This window comes from Pterocles gutturalis, unplaced genomic scaffold, assembly GCF_000699245.1.
Source record: "Pterocles gutturalis isolate BGI_N339 unplaced genomic scaffold, ASM69924v1 scaffold27822, whole genome shotgun sequence".
In the NCBI taxonomy this organism is placed as follows: Eukaryota; Metazoa; Chordata; class Aves; order Pterocliformes; family Pteroclidae; genus Pterocles; species Pterocles gutturalis.
In genome coordinates, this window is record NW_010111203.1 from 14392 (window position 1) to 36437 (window position 22046).

At 49.0% G+C, this 22046-nt stretch overlaps 1 protein-coding gene across 1 annotated transcript in view; it reads left to right on the plus strand.

Moving 5' to 3' along the window:
- Positions 1-22046, plus strand: part of LOC104461927 (dynein heavy chain 9, axonemal-like) — a gene marked incomplete at both ends in the record, with an annotated part of 83309 nt that overhangs the window by 13050 nt on the left and 48213 nt on the right. The window contains 13 exons of the mRNA XM_010073674.1: positions 1218-1414; positions 1513-1937; positions 3431-3653; positions 6312-6478; positions 6861-7731; positions 8528-8658; positions 9804-9930; positions 12764-12916; positions 13907-14032; positions 14714-14953; positions 15964-16124; positions 17840-17996; positions 19089-19193. Coding sequence (XP_010071976.1) covers positions 1218-1414; positions 1513-1937; positions 3431-3653; positions 6312-6478; positions 6861-7731; positions 8528-8658; positions 9804-9930; positions 12764-12916; positions 13907-14032; positions 14714-14953; positions 15964-16124; positions 17840-17996; positions 19089-19193 — 3083 coding nt within the window. The remainder of the gene's footprint in view (positions 1-1217; positions 1415-1512; positions 1938-3430; positions 3654-6311; positions 6479-6860; positions 7732-8527; positions 8659-9803; positions 9931-12763; positions 12917-13906; positions 14033-14713; positions 14954-15963; positions 16125-17839; positions 17997-19088; positions 19194-22046) is intronic.

Sequence of the window (22046 nt, forward strand, 5' to 3'; positions counted from 1 at the left end):
GAAATGAGATCTGAGGAAGAAATGTGTTCCTGGGCGGGGGGTGAGGCAGTGGCCCAGGGTGCCCAGAGAAGCTGTGGATGCCCCATCCCTGGAGGGGTTCAAGGCCAGGCTGGATGAGGCTTTGGGCAACCTGGGCTGGTGGGAGGTGTCCCTGCCCATGGCAGGGGGTGGCACTGGATGGTCTTGAAGGTCCCTTCCAACCCAAACCATCCTGTGATTCTGTGATGGTTCCATGATTCTTCCTGGCTTTCTGCTGTGCCTCCTTGCACTGTCTGCAGCCAGTGCTGGGGGAGCCTCTGGACAGGGTGGGTGACTCCATCCCCAGCCACTGGTGCAAAGCATTGCTCAGGGGGAGGGATAGGGACGACTGGGCACCTTTTGCAGGGATTAATGGACAGACAAAACTGAGGCATCATCCCAAGTCTGTGCTTGGGCATCAGCCATCTCCTGCCCTTCCCATGCACAAAGCATCAAGGTGACAGAATTTTTAATTTGTGGAGAGTCTCAAGAACCAGTTTTGTAAATGGAAGGCATGAAGGAAAAAGCCAGTCCCTGAGCATTAGTCCAGTGAAGAGATGAGATGGGTGCAGGAGTCACTGAATCAGACCTCCTGCCTAATGGTGCCATGGAGGTTCACTCTGCTGAGAGAAGCTTTTGTCCAGCTAAAGTGTGTCTCCTGGAGTATTTCCCTCCTGGATGTGGAGGCACACTGACTTGGAGAATTGCATGCGATTCTTCACCATCTTGTTAAAAACATGCACATAATTTCCCATTTGCATTTGGGTTCCGTTTCCAGTTGCTGGGGTTTTTTCATGCCTTTCTCTACTAAATTAAAGAGCCTCTTGGTTCCTGTTGTTTTTTTTCCTCTGCAAGTACTTATGTGCTGTAATTGTTCAGCTCTCAGGCTCCCTTTTGATTAGCTGAAGACCCTGGTCTCTTTAAGGCTTTCCTCCACAGCATTTTTTCCGGTCCTTAAGTCACTTGTGTCGCCTCTGTTCTCCAGTATTTCCTGTGGGTACCAGCCCATCGGCTAGTTTCCCAGCCTCTCCTCTGTGTTGTGTGCAAACACAGTGTCACTGGACCCAGCGGGTGGGGTGGCTGTCTGCCACGACACCCTGTGGGGCACGTGTGCGTCTTGTAGTGGGATGTCAGTGGTGGCTCAAGAACACTTTTCTCCCCTTGAAAAAGGTCCTGGCATCTCCATTTTTCCCTACCAGATCCTGAGGCAGGGCTCCCTCCCCTCTTTGAGGTGCAGCTGGATTTGGTGATCCCCGATTTGATATTTCATCCCTCCTTGGACCCTGGCACAAACGATGGCTTCTACGACATGGTGGAAAGTCTTCTCAATGACATCTACCGGATCTCATCGCTGGTGCCCCGGCTGGCAGAGCACAGCGGCTTCCTCCACTACCAGGTTGGTGCCCGTGGAGCTTGTGGAGCTCCCTCGTGCTGTGTGCAGGGAAGAGGTCCCACACCGCTCCCGTGTCACTGCGTTCCTCTCTCCCCTCCTAGGCTGACATGGAGGACATGGCTGATCTGGCCGACATGCGCCAGGACCTGATGGGACGGGTGCAGGCTGTGATGGCAGCCTGCTGCGATTACCGCAGTGCCTTCGACCACTACTCCTACCTCTACGGGGACGACAGAAAGGAGTTCTGCCGCCAGTTCCTCCTCTACGGCCACATCCTCACCGCTGCAGAAGTCGAGGCCCACGCGGAGGATGGGGTCCCTGAGACACCCCCCACGCTGCAGCAGTTCAAAGAGCAGATCGACTCCTACGAGAAGATCTACGAGGAGGCGAATCGCATCGAGCCCATCAGCATCTTCCAGAGCTGGATGAAAGTCGATGCTCGGCCTTTCAAGGCATCTTTGCTGAATGTGATTAAAAGGTGGAGCTTGGTGTTCAAACAGCATCTCATGGACCACGTCACACACAGGTGAGAGCTGGTCCTGCCTCCTCTCGCCAGGACCTGTGCTGGCCAAAGGGGGTTTCTCTTCTCTTGGCTGGGTTTTATCATTTCACACCTATCAGACCCGTAGAGGGGCAGGACAAGGGGGTCTGTACTGCCTGCCAGCTCCATCACATCCCCTGTATCTTCCACACCCTGGTCTCTGCTGAGAACTGGTCCAGCCGAGTGTGTAAAGTGGAAACAGTTACATGGACTTGGTACTGCTGATATCCCATGAGCAGATGCTCCTGGGACCTGCTGTGTGGTGTTCGGCAGGATGTCTGTTTGTCACTTCATCCTGATCCAACTAATCTAATCTCTACTAGGGCTCTGTGCTTACTTTTGTTAAATGTGATATTAACCATCAGTAAAGCTGCATTAATGCCATGAGATGTTTGCTCTACTTCTAAATGCATTGCTCTTCTGAGGACACCCTGTGTGTAAAAAAAAAAAAAAAAAAACCAACAACCCAAAAAAACCCAAACCAAAACAAAACCCAAAAAAAACAAAAACCAAAAACGAGTTGCCTGAGATGACCAGTGATGGGAAAGTAGTTTCAAGGTTACAGAAAGGAGGAGTTTTGGATGTGGGTTTTGGATGTAGGTTTTGAATTAACATGTGTTCCCTACTCTGAATAGCTGCTCAGTCGCCTGGTCTGTGCAGGAAAATGTGTCGGGTGATTTATTTGAGTAGTGGCAACTGAAGGATGTCATGGGTCTTGGATGCTTACAAAGAAGTATTTACAGACATACGTAGTCATGAAGGCTGCTGCGTGTGGTGGGTGATATGACCTCTTGCATTCTTCCCAGCACTGTAATTCTGTTAGATCATTTCTGTGCAAAGAGGTTTTTGTGTAGCTGAGAAAGGGCATTTAGGAGTTCTTATTAAGTGTCCCTGACTCAGCAGTTTAGTCTTTATTAGGTGAGGTATTTAAGGATGCAATTTGGCCCAGCAGCATCCACGGAATTTAAGTAGGCATTTAAAAAGTAAGTGTTTTGAGAAGAGGAGAATGGCTGTGCTGGAAAGGACCAGAGATCCCGGAGCCCCTCCTGCCTCTGCTGACAGCAGCTGGTGAGATTAAGAACAGGGTCAGCAGGTGGGTTAACTCCCCCCCAAATACTCTCCTTGTCTCTAACGATTTATAGCTCAAGGACTTGGAGGGACATGGGTCATACCTTTGTATTTGAAGACCTGGATGGATTTTTTTTTCCACAAAGGTTTGGTTGCTTTCTGAACTGCTGTGGATTCTTATCATTTGCATCCTCCTGCAGCAGAGAAGTCCCAACCCATTTATCTGTTCTTTGCAGGAAGCTGTGCCACATCTCTGGATCCCTTTGAGCAGGAATTGGGGTTCTGATGCCCTCAGCACGTTGCCATGCAATGGGCAGCGTTGGCCAGGCCTTCCCCCTGTCCGTGCCAGTCCAGCTGCCTGGTGTAAGTAACTGCTCTCATTCTGTGCTTTCCTGCTTTGTGTTATACAGCTTGGCTGACCTGGATGAGTTCATAAAAACTGCCAATAAAGGTTTGAGCAAAAAGGTTGAGAAAGGCGATTATGATGGCTTGGTGGAGATTATGGGTCATCTCCTGGCCATTAAAGAAAGACAAGGTGTCACCGATGCCATGTTTGAGCCCCTGAAGCAAACCATCGAACTGCTGAAGTCGTACGAGCAACAGCTGCCGGAGGAAGTCTATAAGCAACTGGAGGTGGGTGAAAACTTGGGGTGGACCCACCAGTTTGCCAAGTAGCAGACGTCAAAGAGAGTGGGAGCTTAAGAGCATTGCAGGAGTATTTAAGCCCCCGCTCCCTGTCATTAGAGGGCCTCAGTGGATAGTGTTTTGCTATTGTGGGATGTGCCTTAATAGCTCTAAATTTTGGAGTTATATTGAGATTTTTCTTTTAAAGCAGAGATTAAGCCTTTTGTTATGTATGAAAAACAGAGAATTGCCTGCTCCAACTCCCAGCGATTACTTGTGAAAAAAATTAATGCATTTTCAAATACATCTGTTAATTAGGTTGAATTATAATTATTTTTAAATAAGCCAGTTTTTGGCAACTGTGGAGATGGGAAGGATAATGTAGATGGAGGAACTGCCTTCTCGCAGGACTTCAGTCCTCCCCTGGGTCTGTAACACTGAATCTGCTTGACCCAGAGGACATCGCTGGGAGCAGGTTGTGAAAGTATTTCCACGTCTGGCTCTGATGGATCAGTTTTCTTTTGGGAATTCCTTTCGTTTCTGGAAAGGGGACCATGAGATGGAGGTTAGAAAAGACTCGGGGGTGCCCAGCCAGCCTCGGGGAACAGGAGATGAGCACTGGCAACAGGTAAGACGTTACAGTGGAGAAGCCTGTGGGCATGTGCTGGTGGACACTCTGCAGTCAGGGGGTGCTGGGGGCAGAGGGCCTGTGCAGGACGCACAGTTTAAAGCAGGACTTTTTGGGAAGGTGTTCCTGCCTCATGCACCTGTGCAGCAAAGGCTCCAGTTCTCTGCTGCCGGCTTGGGTGGGAGCTGAGTGGGGTTTAACAGTCCCCTGGTTTTCTGCTTGTGCAGCCTTGATCTGTGGGGGTCAGGTCACCAGATCTGGAATAGTTAAGGGTCCTAAAGGTACCTGGGTTCCTCCAGACTCCCTGAAAACCAGGAGAGCTGCATTACAGGGGTGCTCTGGCTGTGGCAACAGCTTCGGTCCGGCATAAACCATGGTGCTGCGGGGAACCTGGTGCTGCTTGTTCCTCTGCCCAAGAGCTGCTTGTTTGGGGCCTGTTTGTACAAGTACCTTCGACAAACTGATTTATTTTTCTGATAGAAGAAATGAGGGATGCAGAGCAGCCATTCCGATGCAGGAGATAACAAACCCCTTTTGTTCTTTCTGGCAAGTGACAGCAGCACGTATTTGAATGATTCATTCACTCCTGTGTACAGTGGGGGAAAAAAGAAATAATTTCCTGTAGGTACCACTCCCTCCATGACCATGGAGATGGATGGGCTGAAGCTGGTAGCTTGGATGAGAAAGACAAAGGAGTAGCTCCATGTATGCCCTGCTGTGGTCGTGCAGCTCATGGACAGGGATTTCTGTTGGGACTGGAACATCAAATGAGTGAAAGAGACCCCTCAGGAGGTCTGTCCCTGCTCTGGCTCAGAGTTGCCTCCAGGTTATTTCCCTTCTTTCCATAGTGTTGGTGCATCTCCATTAATCTCCTCAGCTATGTGAACTGGAATGAAAAGAAACCCAATGTCTTTCCTGTTGACTTGTACAATGCCTGGGGAAGTGGGGTCTCCAAGAGAAAAGTGCTCAGACTTGAGGCCAGCAGAGCCCTTCACTGGTGTCAGTGTCTGGGCTGAGAGTATGGCCCAAGAAGCCCAGTGAGAAGAAATCATTGAATCACAGAATTGAACAATGGTTTGGGTTGGAAAGGACCTTCAAGACCATCCAGTGCCACCCCCTGCCATGGGCAGGGACACCTCCCACTAGCCCAGGTTGCCCAAAGCCTCATCCAGCCTGGCCTTGAACCCCTCCAGGGATGGGGCATCCACAGCTTCTCTGGGCAACCTGGGCCACTGCCTCACCACCTCACAGTAAAGAATTTCTTTCCAATATCTAGTCTAAATCTACCCTCTTCCAATTTTAATCCATTCCCCCTCATCCTGTCCCTGCACCCCCTGATCCAGAGCCCCCCATCTCTCCTGTAGCCCCCTTTCAGCACTGGAAGGTGCTGGAAGGTCTCCCACCCTCTGTACGTGGGATTTTCTTCTGAAAGGATTGTCAGCAGTGCTGTGCACTTGCAGCTTGGATGCAGAGCTGAGGAAAAACCAATCTCATTTAGCACCAACGTTGTATACGCAAGCTGGAGGGATTTGCCCCAGAGGGCTCTCTAGAAGTCCTTCAGTATAACTGCTTCTGCTCTGAGATCTGGCATAAAACTTCCCAGGCTTTGTTTCTTAATTAATTAATTAGTGGGAAGCTGGATGATCCGATAGGCTGGCATCCACAGCCCATCCTCCTGCTGTCAGCTGTTCCCGCTGGTTCTGGGTCCCACTGAGCTTGGTGTTGGGATCACTGTTCTGTCTCGAGCATTGAGCCAACCTGGGAGCCCAGGATCTAGACTAGGACCCTTCTTCTGAAGTTATTGAATGTATTTTGACAATAAGAGCAGTCGGTTTTGAAGCCTCAGTCTTCATTAGTTTCAAAATTGTGAATAAGTGGTGTTATCCCAAATTGTGTGTTCAGCCTTTGCATTTCAACAAAACTTCCTTACAGTTTTGGACACAGAATCTGTTGCTTTTTCTGTTCTGTGATTATCCATAAACAGATCAGATGAGTCTTATATCAAATATTGCCTACCAGCATTTAAATTTTGCTTGCAGGAGCTGCCAGAAAAATGGAACAATATAAAGAAGCTGGCGATAGCTGTGAAGCAGCATGTGGCTCCTCTGCAGGCAAACGAAATGACAGTTCTGCGTAAGAGCTGTGCGGCGTTTGATGTTGAGCAGCACAGATTCAGAGAGCGATTCCGGAAAGAAGCACCATTCAGGTACAGGCAAATTACAGAAACAGAGAAGCCCCGAGGAGAGAGGGAGGAAAAAAAAAAAAGTGTTATGGGATCATCTCAGAGTGTCCTGAAAATGCATGCTCGAGCCCTTGCATCCATCTCCTGCCTCCTCGCAGTGTTGTATCTGTTACACCTGCGGTGTTTTGGCCCCAGGAACACTGTCCGGTGTGAGCAAGAGATTGAGTTTGGGTGTCGAGTGCAGAATGTCACTTAGAGGTGGTGTCGGTAGCACCATGTGGCTGTACCATTGCTGTGTACTATGGATGTTTCATCTCTGCTTTGTCTCCTAGAGGCCTCGTTTATTTTATGTTTTCTTTAGAAGTTGTTACAGTATCACTTATGAAGAATAAACATTTCTTTCTAGGTTTGACACCGAAAAGCCTTATCAACTGCTGGATGCAAAGCACGTTGAGATTAAACAAATGGAGTCAGCCATGACCTCGATTTATGAGTCAGCTGGGCTGTTTGAAGTCATGGTGCCAGATTATAAACAGCTGAAGCAGTGCAGAAAGGAGCTGGGTCTTCTCAAAGAGCTCTGGGATATGATCTCCCTCGTGAACACCAGCCTTGAGGACTGGCAGACCACCAAATGGGTGGATATTAATGTGGAAAACATGGATCTGGAGTGTAAAAAGTTTGCAAGGCAGATTCGGAATTTGGATAAGGAGATGAGGGCATGGGACGCTTTCTCTGGGCTGGACAGCAAGGTGAAGAACATGCTGACGGCCCTGAAAGCTGTGGCAGAACTTCAAAATCCTGCCATTAGAGAAAGGCACTGGGATCAGCTGATGCAGATGACGCGGGTGAAGTTTGTGATGGATTCGGACACCACGCTGGCTGACCTCCTGAAGCTCAACCTCCATAACTTTGAGGATGAGGTTCGTGGCATTGTGGACAAAGCGGTGCGAGAAATGAGTATGGAGAAGGTCCTGAAGGAGCTAAAAATGACTTGGAGCACCATGGAGTTTCAGTATGAGCCTCACCCCCGGACGAGCATCCCATTGCTGAAGTCAGATGAGGAACTCATTGAAACTTTAGAAGACAACCAGGTGCAGCTGCAGAATTTAATGACATCCAAATACATTGCTTTCTTCCTGGAGGAAGTGTCTGCATGGCAGAAGAAGCTGTCCACCGCAGACTCTGTAATTTCTCTCTGGTTCGAAGTGCAGCGGACGTGGTCTCACTTGGAGAGCATCTTCACAGGCTCAGAAGATATACGGGCACAGCTTCCTGAGGTATGAAACCCCAAATCCTATTTTTCCTGTTTGGGTAGTGTTGAAGAAGAGACTCCATTGTCTGAAATAGGGTTCTCTAGGATGCCGAGTTCCCCAAAGCAGGGCTTTTCTCCCACTGCCTTGCTTTTTCGGAGGCTCCCTTAGTGCTCCAGTAGTTTCCCTAGTGCTGCCCAGGATGTTTTTGTAGGGTAGATTGTGCCTGAGCCATGCTGAGAAGCTGATTGTCTCCCCTCCTCTGCTGCATAGCAAATACAGAGTTCCTGGAGACCGAGCACGAGGCTGCCAGCTTCCTTCAGTGCTGCAGGCATGTTCCGTCCTTCCTCAGAGGGGAAGGGACAGGGATAATTACTCAGACATGCAAATCCATCAGAGCTGGACCAGGCAGCTTTGGCAGCATCCCCTTCCCTGCCTTCAGCACTGGTGCACTGGAGAGCAGCTCTTCTCCTGCTTCGGAAAACAGAACTGGGTTGGCACTGGTGACCTCCCCAGGGGTGGCTTCCAGCCTTATTCCAGATTCCCTTCTGGCCTGGCTTCAGCTGGGACAGAGTGAACTTTCTTCCCAGCAGCTGGTGTGAGGCTGTGGTTTGGATTTGTGCTGAGGAGAAGCTGATCACACACTGATGGTGGCTGTAAGAGCCCTTCTGAAGTGTTGGGGAGGTCCCTCTGCTCTGGACAGGAGGCTCTCTGCAGAGTCTTTGCCCTCGACCCAAAGACAGCACCCAGAGGGTGGGATCTTGTAGTACAAAATCAGTGTTTTACCTTGAGTATTTTCCTTGTAATTTTTTTTTTTTTTAAGGACTCCAAACGCTTTGAAGGGATTGATGTGGACTTTAAAGAACTGGCCTATGAAGCTCAGAAAACCCCAAATGTAGTTGAGGCCACCAATAAAGCAGGTCTGTCCCAACAACTGGAAGACATTCAGAGTAGGTAGGTAGAGCTTCAAAAATCGCAGTATTTTGGCAGAGACTGGGACCACCTCTAACAAGTTTGTTCACCCTGTGCTCCAAGGCTTTCTTCCTAGACTGTGAATTCTCTGTATTCACGAGTCACAGCATTTCTGATCTTTCTTAAGTCTTTATTTGTGATCCATCACCCTGAAGCCCCCAAAGTGGACTCTGGCTTTGTGCGTGTGCAAATTCTCATCCTGAAGACCGATTTGCGCTCATACAAAACTAGGCATTGGGCTGGGTTTAATAACACATGGTCTCACTGCCACCCCAAATACAATGTCTTAAATGTCTGTTAAATACCTATTTAGCAGTCCAAGCAGGGATATCTGCAGCAGAGCTGAGCCCACACGTTCTTTAATTTAAGAAATTATCTCTGCGTGTACACCCTTGACACATGGCATAAGTAGACTCCCCGAGAAAGACCTTTGTGTCCTGAGATGGATACACTCCTCACTTAATATATGAGCTAGTCTACCTGGAACACATTTAAAAGTTAATATCGTAGCTGTTGTGTCAGTAATAACTATCCATTTAAAATAAAGATTTTATTTTCTTTTCTAATCAGACAAATCCAGTGTTCCTCACAGAGGACTAGCTGCATGTTATTTATGAACTTTGTAAGCTCAGCAGCAGTTTAGCAGGTAGACGCTGAAAGATTCATTTGAGATCGGAGCGAACAAATTTCCTCTCAGGCTTCACAAACACAAAAAAGCTGAGTAAGTTTGAATCAGACTTTAAAATGTGGCTCATTAGAATGAAAGCAGTTATGGAAACCTTCATCCCAGCGTGAAATCACCTGTGGCAGTTATGAGCTTGTCCAGAACAGTAGGTCAGACTGCAAACCCTTTCTAGCTGCTCTTCCACCTGTGTTTCTGCTTTTTTAATGAGGCTTCTCTGGCTCTAAGGCTGTTTGACCCTTGGGAGCAGAGAGAGATCTAGGAGTTACTGTGTGCTTTGTCAGTGTGTTTGGGAAATGCTGTATAGGACCAGCCTACAGGCTTAGCTTATGTCTGGCATTTCCCCGTGGGAAGGGAGAACCTGCAGGATAACCCAAACTGTAGCACGAAACATGAAAAACCATTTACCAACCTGTCCTGGGCTCTGTTTGCATTGTCTCCCCAGGTTGTCTCTGTGTGAGAAGGCTTTGGCTGAATATTTGGACAGGAAGAGGTTGGCCTTTCCCAGATTTTACTTCATTTCTTCTGCGGATTTATTGGATATTCTTTCCAATGGCACCAACCCACAGCTGGTAAGCCTTGTACTGCATCACCTTTGCATTTTCCAGCTGTCAGTAATGTCATGGTGGAAGATGCTGTCTTGGGACTCTCCTGTAGCTTATTCTTTCTTGAGTGCTTTTTCTCCCACCCTCACTTGGATTAATAATTCTTTCACAGCTGGCCTTCATCTGTCACCTTTGAAAGGCAACATGTGCACTGTACGTTGTCTGATCTGGACCTGGTGGTGCTCGCAGATGGCTCTGAAAGCGCTGGACAGAGTAGAGCTCTGGTTTTCATGTCATAGAAATGGACAGTGAGGTTGGAGGAAACTATCTTTCTTGAGGGTCTCAGATGAAACTTGGTGCTGGCCTTGGATCCCCAGCCTGGGATGCCACCAAACAGCATCTGCTGTTGAAAGAGCCCCAGACTGGGCATTCAAATGTGGAAGTGTCGACAACTGATGGCTTGGAGAGGTCCCTTTTTTTAGGCAGAAGAAGCATTTACTAGTCAGCCACTTCATCCTTCCCCATGTGAAGGCCTTTGGGATGTCCTGATTCTGGGGGGAGTGAGGAACACAACCTGAAGGAGGTAAGACAGCTGGTGGTCAGACAGTGGCTATGGCCAAGGCAAGCAAGTAGATCTCTTGGGTCGCCATCCGTCCCTGCTGGGTGTCTGACCGTCTGCACTGGGGTGCTGTGCCATTGGACTGGGCAGGCTTCTCCCCTCCAGGCTGGGTTTCTGGGCATGGTGTGTGAATGCCAAGTGTGGGGCAATCCCTCCAAATAAACCGTTCCTCCTGTTGGCTTTGGTGGATTGCTGGGGCATCCCATGGAGGAACTTGTGGTAACCTTAATGTTCGCTGTGCTCTTCCTCCCATTCCCCAGAGGAGTGCAGACACCTCCTATCGCCTGGCCAGCAGAGCTCGGAGGATTCAGCCCCAGGTAGTTCTGCAGATGTTTTTCCATACAGAGCATAGCAGCATTAAGGGTGCTACAGGAGGAAACCTGGCAGTGCTGTGCTCTGCTGGCCTTGTTTGGGGTGCATCGTTTATCCCGAGGGTGGGATGTAAAAGCAATCAAAACATTCACAGCAAATGGATGGAGAGTGTTGAGTGAGGAATGAGTTTCTTTTTCCATCTTTCAGTAGTGAACAATCTCACCTTTTTGAAGCTTTTCATCATTTTCAGCATTCACGTGAGCACATGAATGAGCAGGTTTGCACACGCCGTTAGAAATGCTGTTGTTTGCCGCTGACCTTTACCACTGCTTAGATCTGTTTCTGCTGCTGGGTGATTTCAGCCCGCAGAGTATCGTAAATACATAGTTGATTGATATTTAAAATGGAGAGGAAAAAAACAACACAGGAAGCAAAGAAAAGTTACAGTGTTGAAATGTTCCATGGAGTAAGGTGTTTTCTGTTATTCTAAACTATTTGCAGTAAAATCAAAGTAAATGTCAAGTAGGATCACACATGGATACGCTCTCAGCCTTTCTGGTGTAGTTTTAAAGTCTGATAATTCCTAAAGGAGGACGAAATGCACAATGATATTATCTGCTTGAACTGAGTATTGAAGTTGTATATGTATATAATATTCAGGAATATTCAGGGCTCCGGTGGCAGGGTTGCACCGAGTGCTGGAGCATGTCTGAAGCCCTGCGGACTGGCCAAGGTCTGGGAATGGGCAATGGGGATTTGTCAACAGAAACTTCTAGATGTAAGAAAAGGTTTCTATGGTTTACTTTGTCTGGGGGAAAGCTGAGTGCCCTTTGCTTCTTGGAGGGACTTAGCACCTTCCAGGATTTAGCCCTACTTGAAAGTGCGTAAGAAGACTGCTGAGCAGTGCCCACCTGCGGGACAGCTTGTGAGGAGTGTTGTAATCCTTTGTGAGGCAGTGAGGCAGAATTAAGCAGACAAGTCCACCCATCTTTCTCTGAAAGCATTAGAACACCAGGCATCACAAGCTGTTCTCGTTTCCCATTCCACCCGTGGGAGCCTGTGTCCATGTCCCCATCTCTGGCTGTCATCGAGAGAGGCAGCTCCTGCCTGGGATGGCTCTGTGAGCTGACCCTTGCTGTGCGAGCATCAGTCCCAGGAGAAGCCCACCTTTGTGGGTGATGGCGTGTGGCACATGCGGTGATTTAGTTGTGTGTTTATATGGTGATCTAGAAGAAGTGTTGGTGACCTGCTCAGGTCCCAGCAGGCAGGTGCCGATGTTGAGAGCCTGCAGCAGCGATGCCAGCTTCTCCCTGGTGGCTGTTCAAACTCAGCCAGGTGTGAACAAGACAGGAGTGAATTATTCTTTTCCTTCTGCAAGAGCACTTTTGGTCATGATGGGGGTTTTGTAGAGGGTCTGGGTTGTTGTGCTGTTTATCATGGGTCTTGGGTAGAAATAAATTCTCAATGGAGGAGAATTCAGGACTTTTCATTGACACTAAGTTGATTTCTGGGAGCGAAAAAAGCAGGAGGTTCATAGTGAAGAAAACTCTGCAGTGTGCTGAGAAGAAGATGAGATGGAGCAATGGCTAGAGACCTCTCATCACTACGTGGAGGGAAATTTGGGCTAGGAGGGCATGCAATGTTGGAATGTTTTATGTGCTTTTGCCCTGTACGGGAGATTTCCTAATAGGGAAATATGATTTACTAAGGCATGTCTGTTTTCTAAATGATGTAGAAACAGGTGGAAGTATTGGGAGAGGCAGCAAAAGGCTTGTGTTGGCAGTATCCTGGCCATGTATGAGACGATGGGGTGCTACCAAGATGTCCAAGATCACTCTTTGTGAACACGCCTGTGCCTGTGACATGTACAGTGATCTCCATTCTGCTTGTTCTGCCTCAGTCACTTTATTTATACAATTCCTTTTGCAGGTGCAACGTCATCTTTCCAAACTCTTTGACAACTTGGCCAAGATAAAATTCCAGCTGGACTCTGAGCAAAAGCCAACCAAGGTTGGCCTGGGAATGTACAGCAGAGAGGAGGAATACGTGAGCTTCAGTGAGCCCTGTGACTGCAGTGGGCAGGTGAGAGGGAAGATATTGCCTATCAAAATTGTACCGTTGGGTCTGCTCTCCTGCCCCTGGTGTGGGCATCTGTTGCCAGGATGTCGTAGAGCTTCACTGCTCTTCCTCAGTGTGTGAAAAATGGGAAAAAAGGCTGGAAAAAGTGATGTGTAATTTAACTTCCCCTTATGCCCCTTGGTGCCACTGTGGATAGGTCCCCACTAAAGTGGGGCATAGATGTCACAGTCCACAGTGAGAGAAAGGACTGTGGTCTTTTTTTAACTAGTTTTTTTATTTGGATTTTTCTAAGACATTTTGAAGGTTAGTCTTACAGATTGTTCCAAATATCCTCAGTGAGAGGATGCAGATTGCAAATAGACTAAGCTATCCCATAGTACATCTGCGTGGGTATCTTTTGAAAGAGAAGGCTTTTTTTCCTGTTTTCCAAATCTTCCTTTCACAGGATGAATTAAAGTGTGAAATTTAAGAATCAAACTAGTGCTCAGCTTATCTGTTCCTAGAGTTGCACCTTTCTCCGTGGACCTTTATAGAAAGCTAAAGGACATAATACCAGCTACTGAGCTCCCCAGAGGTGGAGCTTGCTTGCATTTAAACTGTCTTTTCAGTGAGGGCTTTGCCTGTGAAATACTAAATTCAGCAGGAAGTTCGGCAGCAGTTTTATCCTGCTGCTGGCAGATTGTGCCCAAGTCCCATGAGGGACTCTGTCATGTCCTGGAGGTGGAACGTGCCAAAACAAATTACTTATCGGTGGAGTTAATTTTGGTTCCTCCTATAGCTAGAGTTCAAGAAAAATCTACCATGTGTTCTTGGTGTCTGGAAATAAATGCTAATCCTGCAGTACCTGAATCGGCGAAATCCACCCAGTCTGAAGGAGGCTTGAGGCTTGTTTAACCCAGGAGTTGAGATGCTTGTCCCATTCCCCATCTTCCCTAATTAGCAAAGGAGATTAAGAAGAACAAATGTGTTACTGTGATCTGATCTCTTCTCCAGGTTGAGGTCTGGCTGAATTGTGTACTGGACAGCATGAGGGCTACTGTGAGAGACGAGATGACGGAAGCCGTCACGGCTTACGAGGAGAAGCCGAGGGAACAGTGGCTCTTTGACTACCCTGCCCAGGTATCTGCTGCTGCTCCTCATTCCCTCTCGGGCTGGCGTGTGGGAGAGGCAGCGCTTGGCTTCCCCTTCGGTCCTGCCCTTCCCTTCTTTTAGTAATGGCCTCTAGCTGCGGACGGGGAAGTATCTGGCCTCCACAGTGCTGTCCAGGAGGGAGGAAAGATGAGTTGTCCCTTATCCTGGCAATCTCCTGATGGAGTTTCCAGGCTGAGCTCACTGCTCTGGTTGGGGCTCCAGGAAGGACATGCTCTTGGTCGGGTTTGGGAACTCCAGGGCTTGGGCAGTGCTGGGGACACCCTGTGGGTCACGGGAATTCTGTACCCAGAGGAGCGAGAGGTGCAGCAGGAAAACAAGGTGGTGAGGGCTAAGGAGAGAAAAGAGCCCCTCAGATGCACCTCTGACAGCCTCGTGGTCTCCAGCTTTTCCTCCTCTGCTGTGTCAGGCATGTGAAAGGTGCTGATTTACTAATAAGTAGCTGCTAAACGTGTCTGCCACTGAGATGATGTTTTAAATGAGTGTCAGGGGGCAGATCCCTGTTGTCCTGTCTGCTGTGACTACTGTATGAAAAAATGCTTAATTTCATGTCACAGCTACTTCATCCTTGATCTCCCTGTGGATCAAACACTCTTGAATGCAAAGAAGCTCTGGTGTTTTCTCTGATACTGACACAGCCTGTTTCCTTAGGTGGCTCTTTCCTGCACCCAGATCTGGTGGACAACTGAGGTTGGGATCGCCTTCGCCAGGGTGGAGGAAGGCTACAAGAATGCGATGAAGGAATATCACAAGAAGCAAGTGACCCAGCTGAACACGCTCATTACCATGCTGCTTGGGCAGCTCTCCAAGGGTGACAGGCAGAAGATCATGACCATCTGCACCATCGACGTGCACGCGCGGGATGTGGTGGCAAAGATCATAGCGCAGAAGGTTTGTGTTTGCAGCTCAGCGTGGTCTCGTGCTCGGCGTTGGACCGGGGGTTACAGGAGTGACAGGCCAACCACAGGCCATTCAGATTGCTGCCTGTCTCAGTGCGAGAGACACGACTGAAGAAAGCCCCCGTAAGCCTGTTCTGTATCATTGGCCATGCAACACCCAGGGGAACGTTGTACTTGCCACAGATTCACACCAGGACTGAGTGTGGCCCTGCGTCCTGTTGCCAAATGCACGTGTTGGCGTTGTGTTGGGAGGCTGCTGGATGCAGTCTCAGTTATGGTTTTATAAAGTAAGAAAAACCATTTGGGCATTTCTTTACCTAGCGTCTTTGGTCTGGTGTGGGGCCACAGGGACTCCTTTGGGACTAATCCTGCACCTCTCCCACACTACTCCCCTGTCCCTAACACTGTGCCAAGTGTCCAGCCCTGCCAGGGGGGTGGAAAGTGCCCGGGGTGTGCTGGTCTGTGGCTCTGCCCTCATCTGTGTCCCCTCAGAGGCAGCCAGGCTGCTTGCAGGGTTTCTGGCTTCAAGGCCCAGCTGGTGAAGCAGCCCATCTGCTGGGCCTGGATGCTGGTTGTGAGAGCACTGGCTGTGGCTGTCCTTGTCCCCTGTCCCCAACCTGTTTCCATGGTTGTCTGTGGCCCCTTCCCTGTCTAGACAGCCTCTGCTCCTTCTCTCACTCTGTTTGCATGATAAGAGCCTCTTCACAGCTTGCCACTTCTTAAATCTCCTCTTCAGGAGTCTTTTGGTGCTGCTTTTTTTTCTTGGGTATTTGCTTTTTCCTCTCCCACCGATGTGGTCACTAACTTGGTTCCTCCCCTCTACTGCTGGGAGATGGGGACATGACATTTCTCACCGTGACCTTCCTCGCCCCACCTGCCTTCGCAGTGAAAATCAGTTCGTCCCTGATGAAAACTTCACTGCAGTCACCATTTTGGCACCTGAGCCCTGTGTGCCTGGCATCTCTGGCTACCCCATGACGGTGCTTGTGGGTGTGTTTGCAGGTGGACAACGCCCAGGCCTTCATTTGGCTGTCACAGCTCCGGCACAGGTGGGCAGATGAGGAGCGGCACTGCTTTGCCAACATCTGCGATGCCCAGTTCCTGTACTCCTACGAATACCTTGGCAATACCCCTCGGCTTGTGATCACTCCGCTGACCGACAGGTAAGTCCCTGGGAAACACTGCTTTGCCATGCTGTCAGAGAGACCTGCCAACCAAAGATGGATTGAGTTTGGTCACCTGCACCCTCCCGTTCTTTCTTCACATCCCAGCAATCCAGTGGCAGAGCTCCACCTCTAACCTGCTGTGTGATTTGATGGTGGTACCTTCTGGGGTACCCGTGCCTCAGATCCCAGGGATTCAGCTCACAGGTTAAGATGCTCACCCATGGGTGTCTGCCTGCACGCAGGATGTCCACACCACAGAGAGCTGGTGAGCCTAGAAAACTTTCATCATGTCTTAAAGTAGACATCTACCACTTGGTTCTGTTGTCTCAATGGGGACACCTGGGGTGACCTGAGATGCTCTATGTTGTCCCACCTGGCTTCCAACTGCCAATCTAGAAGCATGCAAGTCACCTGTGAACCTCTTGTCATATCTTTCCACCCTGTGTGACATTTCAGTGGCCAGGAGCACTCAGATGGCTCTAGTCACCCACATTTGTCAGCTGTGCCAAGCTCCCATGCATTATCAGGTTTTGTTGGCCATATTGACTACAGCTGTGTGGCTTGAACTGGGAGTATGGACATGTGGGCATCTCCCTGATGTCCGTCATCAGCATGATGGAGAAGCTTGGAGGCTTGCTGCAGTGTTGAGTGGGATCATTCATAAACCACCTGAGCAGGCTTCTGTCAGTGATAGGGAAAGGGATGCTTTGGGCTGAAGAGCACTGGGAAGCAAGAGGAAGGTCTTTCAGAAAAGCCAGCCTTGTTCCGTGCTCTCTGGGACATGCCCAATATCAGTGAGTGTTACAAGGATCCAAAGAAAGAACAACCCAGGATGTGAGGAGGTTGACAGACCCCAGTGGAAGATGATGTCTCTTGGAGAAAGCACAGCTGGGCAGAGGTGGTAATTAATGCCAAAGGGACCTTTCAGCTTACATGTGCTCTCTACTCATGTCCTGCTGTCCTGGTTTCAGCTGGGACAGAGTGAACTTTCTTCATAATAGCTAGTAAGGGGGTCTGTTTTGGGTTTGTGCTGGGGAGAAGCTGGTCACACACTGATGGGCAGAGCTGCTGCCAGGACAGTCCAGGACTTTCCAGCTTCTCTGCTGTGCCCGTGTCTGCAGGGGCAGGAGGAGCTGGGAGGGAGCACAGCCCCAGTGACCAGCCCAGGATTCCACCTTGGGTTTAGGACTGAGACCCAAACTGGCCAATGGTCTGTTCCATCCCACACACGGCATGGCCAGGATAGAGGTGAGGTTCTGTCGAGAAGTTATCTCTTTCCGAGTCAGCTTTCCCCAGGTGGTTTCTTGCTCTGGGTTGTCTCCCTCCGGGTCATCCCTCTCTCAGGGTCGTCTCGGTCTCTCAGACGCTCGGGCTCTTATCTCTGTTCTGGGATTGGGCTTTTGGGACTCTCCCTGCTCTGGCATCGTTAGCCAGGAATGGGCTGAGCCTTGGTCATCAGGTGGTGAGCAGTGTCACTGTGTATTAGTATATATTGCTATTATTACCGTTATTATTATTTTCAGTATTACTGTAGTTTAGTTATTAAATTGTTCTTATCTCAACCGATGTGTCTCTTTTCTCTTCACCCCTTTAATTCTCTCCTGCTGAGGCAGGCTCTCCTGAGTGCATTGCCCTGGTGGTATTCCTCTGCAGCCTGACAGTGATTTCTTGGACCAAGTCTCAGTCTCTTTGCTTTTTTCCTCCTGTTAAAGGTGTTACATCACTCTGACCCAGTCACTGCACCTGACCATGAGCGGAGCGCCTGCGGGCCCTGCAGGCACTGGCAAGACAGAGACTACGAAAGATTTGGGGCGAGCCCTGGGCATCATGGTGTATGTGTTTAACTGCTCTGAGCAGATGGACTACAAGGTACTGCTCCCACCTCAGCCACAGTGCCGTCATGGGGGGCTGGAGATGCTTAGGGTCCCAGGAAATGTAAGGATGGGGAGTAATCCAGCTGAGATCATAGAATCACAGGATGGTTTGGGTTGGAAGGGACCTTAAAGCCCATCCAGTCCCACCCCCTGCCATGGGCAGGGACACCTCCCACCAGCCCAGGTTGCCCAAAGCCTCATCCAGCCTGGCCTTGAACCCCTCCAGGGATGGGGCATCCACAGCTTCTCTGGGCACCCTGGGCCACTGCCTCACTCCCCGCACAGGAAAACATTTCTTCCTCAGATCTTATCTCCATCTCCCCTCTTTTAGCTTAAAACTTGGATCACTTGGATCCATCACCTCTCCTCAAATCTCTGTTACGTTTTTCTCTGCTGGACACCTTTTTCTCCTCCTTTTTCTTCTCCAAGACTTCCACAATGTTCTTCAGGAGGCAGAGACCCGAATTGTCCTCTCTGCCTCCTTACGCTTTTCCTTTCCCTTCCAGAGTTAAATTCCGTGTGAAATACTTCAAAAATTTTGTCCTGTTCCGTTGAGACTGGGGCTGTGCTGATAGTTCGACCCTGGTTGTTCCTCCTTGGCCAGCTCGCAGGCTGACAGACCCTGGCATGGGACAGGACATGTTCTGGATTCCTCAGGATCCTCTGCCAGAACAGGGCCAAAGCGTGCTGAACCCTGAGCTGCCGCAGATCGCTGAATTGTTAGCCTGAGTCTTGCTCTCTGCCAGTCTGGCACGGTACAGTGGTTTTGGTAGCCTCACATCATATTTTATTCAGCTTATGGGCTCTCCCAGGAAGCGGGGCTGTCAGTAATTCAGCGCAGGTGACCTTTAAATGAAACGAGTGCACAGACACATCCAGAAAGTGCAATTAGCAAATCAAGTGGCAAACTGTGCGGAGCTATAAATATTATAATTGAGTTGTGCATGCTGTTTCCATGCACTTTTCTAAATACCCACAATAGACTGTAAATTGCTATAAATAAACAGGCTGGGAAATAAAATCCATTTTTTGCTGGAGTTGATTCCATTTGTGATTTAATTCTTGTAATTTTTTTTTTTTTTTCCAGTCTTGTGGGAATATTTACAAAGGTCTTTCCCAGACGGGAGCCTGGGGCTGTTTTGATGAATTTAACAGGATCTCGGTTGAGGTTCTTTCTGTGGTTGCTGTACAGGTAAGTGGAGAAATGCTCGTAAATAAATACAAACAAGGCAGAGTCATGCTGCAGCCTTTGGAGCGAGGGTAAACATGGAATGTGCGTGTTGCTGGTTTCAGTTCTGTGTGTAGGGAGGTGAGGGATTATATCCCAAGATTAATCACACGAGTATCACAGCACTGACAAAACGTAGCGGTTATGAACTGCAAACATTTTTGTTACTTCTTTTCTTCTGCCAGTTACAATATTTGTGTTGAGGTGATTCTTTGTAGCATCTTTTCCCACATCAGTATCCGCCACGGCTCTGTACCGTTTCCTTCTAAAGAAGACCCTCATCTCATCAGTGTGTTGTGAGATAATTGCAGCGCATCAGTTTAAGGAGGAGAGCTGCCTTGACTTACAGCTACTCAGCCTGCCATATAGGGAATAATTTCCTGAAGGGGAAGGGTGGTGTTTGGGGCAGATCCATGGATTTTGGGGGGTTACTTACTGCCTCCAGCCAGGCACAGGTTGTGTGTTGTATTCAGTAAGGATCAATACCTTCAAGATTAATTTTCTTAGTGCTTACCTGTCACCAAGACTGTGCAGCGTTCTCTCCTTCCTTCTCTTTTCCTGTGGCTGTGCGTTTAATTCCAGTGTCTGTAATGAGAGCTCTGCGAAGTGGCTTTGAAGGGCATTAGGCGTAATTCCGAGGAGGAATGCGTGCAGCCCCGTGGGTTTCAGGATGTGGGGCTCCTGAAAGCCCGTGTCAGCTGTGTGGCACACGGTCAGGGGAACCTGCAGCAGACCTGCAGCCCTTGCTTATGTGCTCTCCTAGGATGCCCTGACAGCGTGGGATTAAAGCTAGGAGAGAGTTATTTGAGCCATGCCTAGCTATGCATAGGTGTTTTCCCTGTAGAATGATTTCTCGTCTCTTCTGTAGTTTAACCATTCCGTGCATTTTATCGGTGAGTCTCGTGTGAAGCACAGCAGCAGCTCTTGGAGAAGGGCTGGAAAGGACACTGCCCTCCCCATCATGCCATAGAGTCCTCTTCTGCTTATGTATCGTCTGGCACTTTGCCTCCTCCTTCCCTTCCTCTTGCTGGCCTATGAGGAAATCCAGAATTGTTTTATGCAGAGGAAAGGTCAGCAGGAGGAGAGGTGTTCCGTGCCCGGGTCTGCACCCCAGCGCATGGTGAGGGAACACCTAGGGTCAGCGCTGCGGAGTTGAACCCCCCTGGCAGGGGCTGGAATTGGGGACAGCCCAGGTGTAACCGCAGGCAGCGGGATGAGAGCAGACCCCGCTCCCTCTTCTGGCCCTTGCTGTGTCTGGATGTTGTCTAGATCCTAAATCTCATGGGTATCCCCTGGGAACACCAGGTAAGCCCAGCTGCCAGGGGAGTTTGAGAGGAGGGTGGCTGCTCGACTGCACTGTCTGGGCTGAGACAACTCTGACATGGGCAGAACTGAAAATTTTGTGCCTTGGAGGACTTCAGTGCTGAAAACTGAGGTGCCAAAGTATCTAAGGTCTTCTGGAGCCAATTGTCAGCTGAGTGCAGGTTTTAGGATCCTGATGTCTGAGGCGCTAGGTCCCCTTTTGGGTTCGGTATTACAGAAAGATCTAGAGCTCAGAAGTTTCTATACTTTTGTAAATGTTTCCATCAAAGATGTTGTTCTGAACCCCTCCATGAACTCCTCACTCTTCTCATCTCTCTTTCACTCATAATTGGTACCTTACTTGATGTCCCAAAGAAGCCCCAGGCAGGTACAGGAGTTTCTGTATCGTTCCCTCTCAATCTCTCTTCCGTCAGGTTCTAGTTTAAAGTTGTCATTGAAAAAAGTCTTTGAGGATCTTAAAATAAAAAAAGGAAGCTGAACAAAAGGAGCCCAGATATGACTCAACTGCTAATGGTTCCCTCGCTCCTGGCTGGAGCGCGGCATCTGAAGAAAGCGGCGCGGCTGTCATTCCATCATCGTGTCTCCTGGCTGCTATTAGGAATGTAACCATGGCGATGTTTAATTGGCTGTCTTAGTCATGCAGCTAATGTCGATATGGTTCCTTACAGAGAAAAATTCGATTAATTGCTTAACTTTAAGATGGCAAACAGCAATAAGGTTAGAGTAGTGAGTAAAGCGAGATTTCTCCCTCGCTGCAGTGCTGTTTGCAGAGAGGTGAGATCGCTTCCATAAACTTGCTCTCTTTGGAAGGTGAGGAATGGGAAGGACAAAGCTGCAATCAGACAAATATAAAAAACAATATAGTATTAGTGAGTGAGGGTGGCAGGGGAGGTTTTACAGCTTCTGCCTTGTGGTTGTGGTTTGAAATGAAACATCTGATGTTCCAAAATCTTTCAAAGCAATATCAAGTGATCAGTTCAAAGTTGTGCTGAGGCCGAGTTTAATGGGAAGCGCTGCTCCTTGGCTGGGTTAGTCAAGGAGCAGAGCAGGTACAGGAGGGCTTTGGGATGTCATGAAGAGCAATGGTGTGAAGATGGGAGGATGGAATCAGGGGCCCATATTGTGTCAGACTCTTGGGAGTGCCTTCGGGTGTTGGCTGTGTTGTGGATGCCTGGCCAGCCCTGCATCTCGTCTCACGCATCTGGCCTCCTGCTGGGTTTGAGTGTTCAAAGAGATGATTTAGCCTTTGGTGGGGTTTTTTGCTGTGAGATGTGCTGAGAAGTGTCCCACAGCTGATGTCAAAAGCCAAGGTGAGATGCAGGCAATGTTTGGGGCGGTTCCTGCTCCCAAGTTGCTCTTCCTGACCCACGTCCATCATTGTCTTACAGAGCAAAGGTGCAAATTCTTGCAACTCCTTTGCACTTTGACTGCTCAGTCTCTTCAGCTCTCTTTTCTGCTTTGTCAGAGTTTGATTGTGATGGGAGATTGATATTG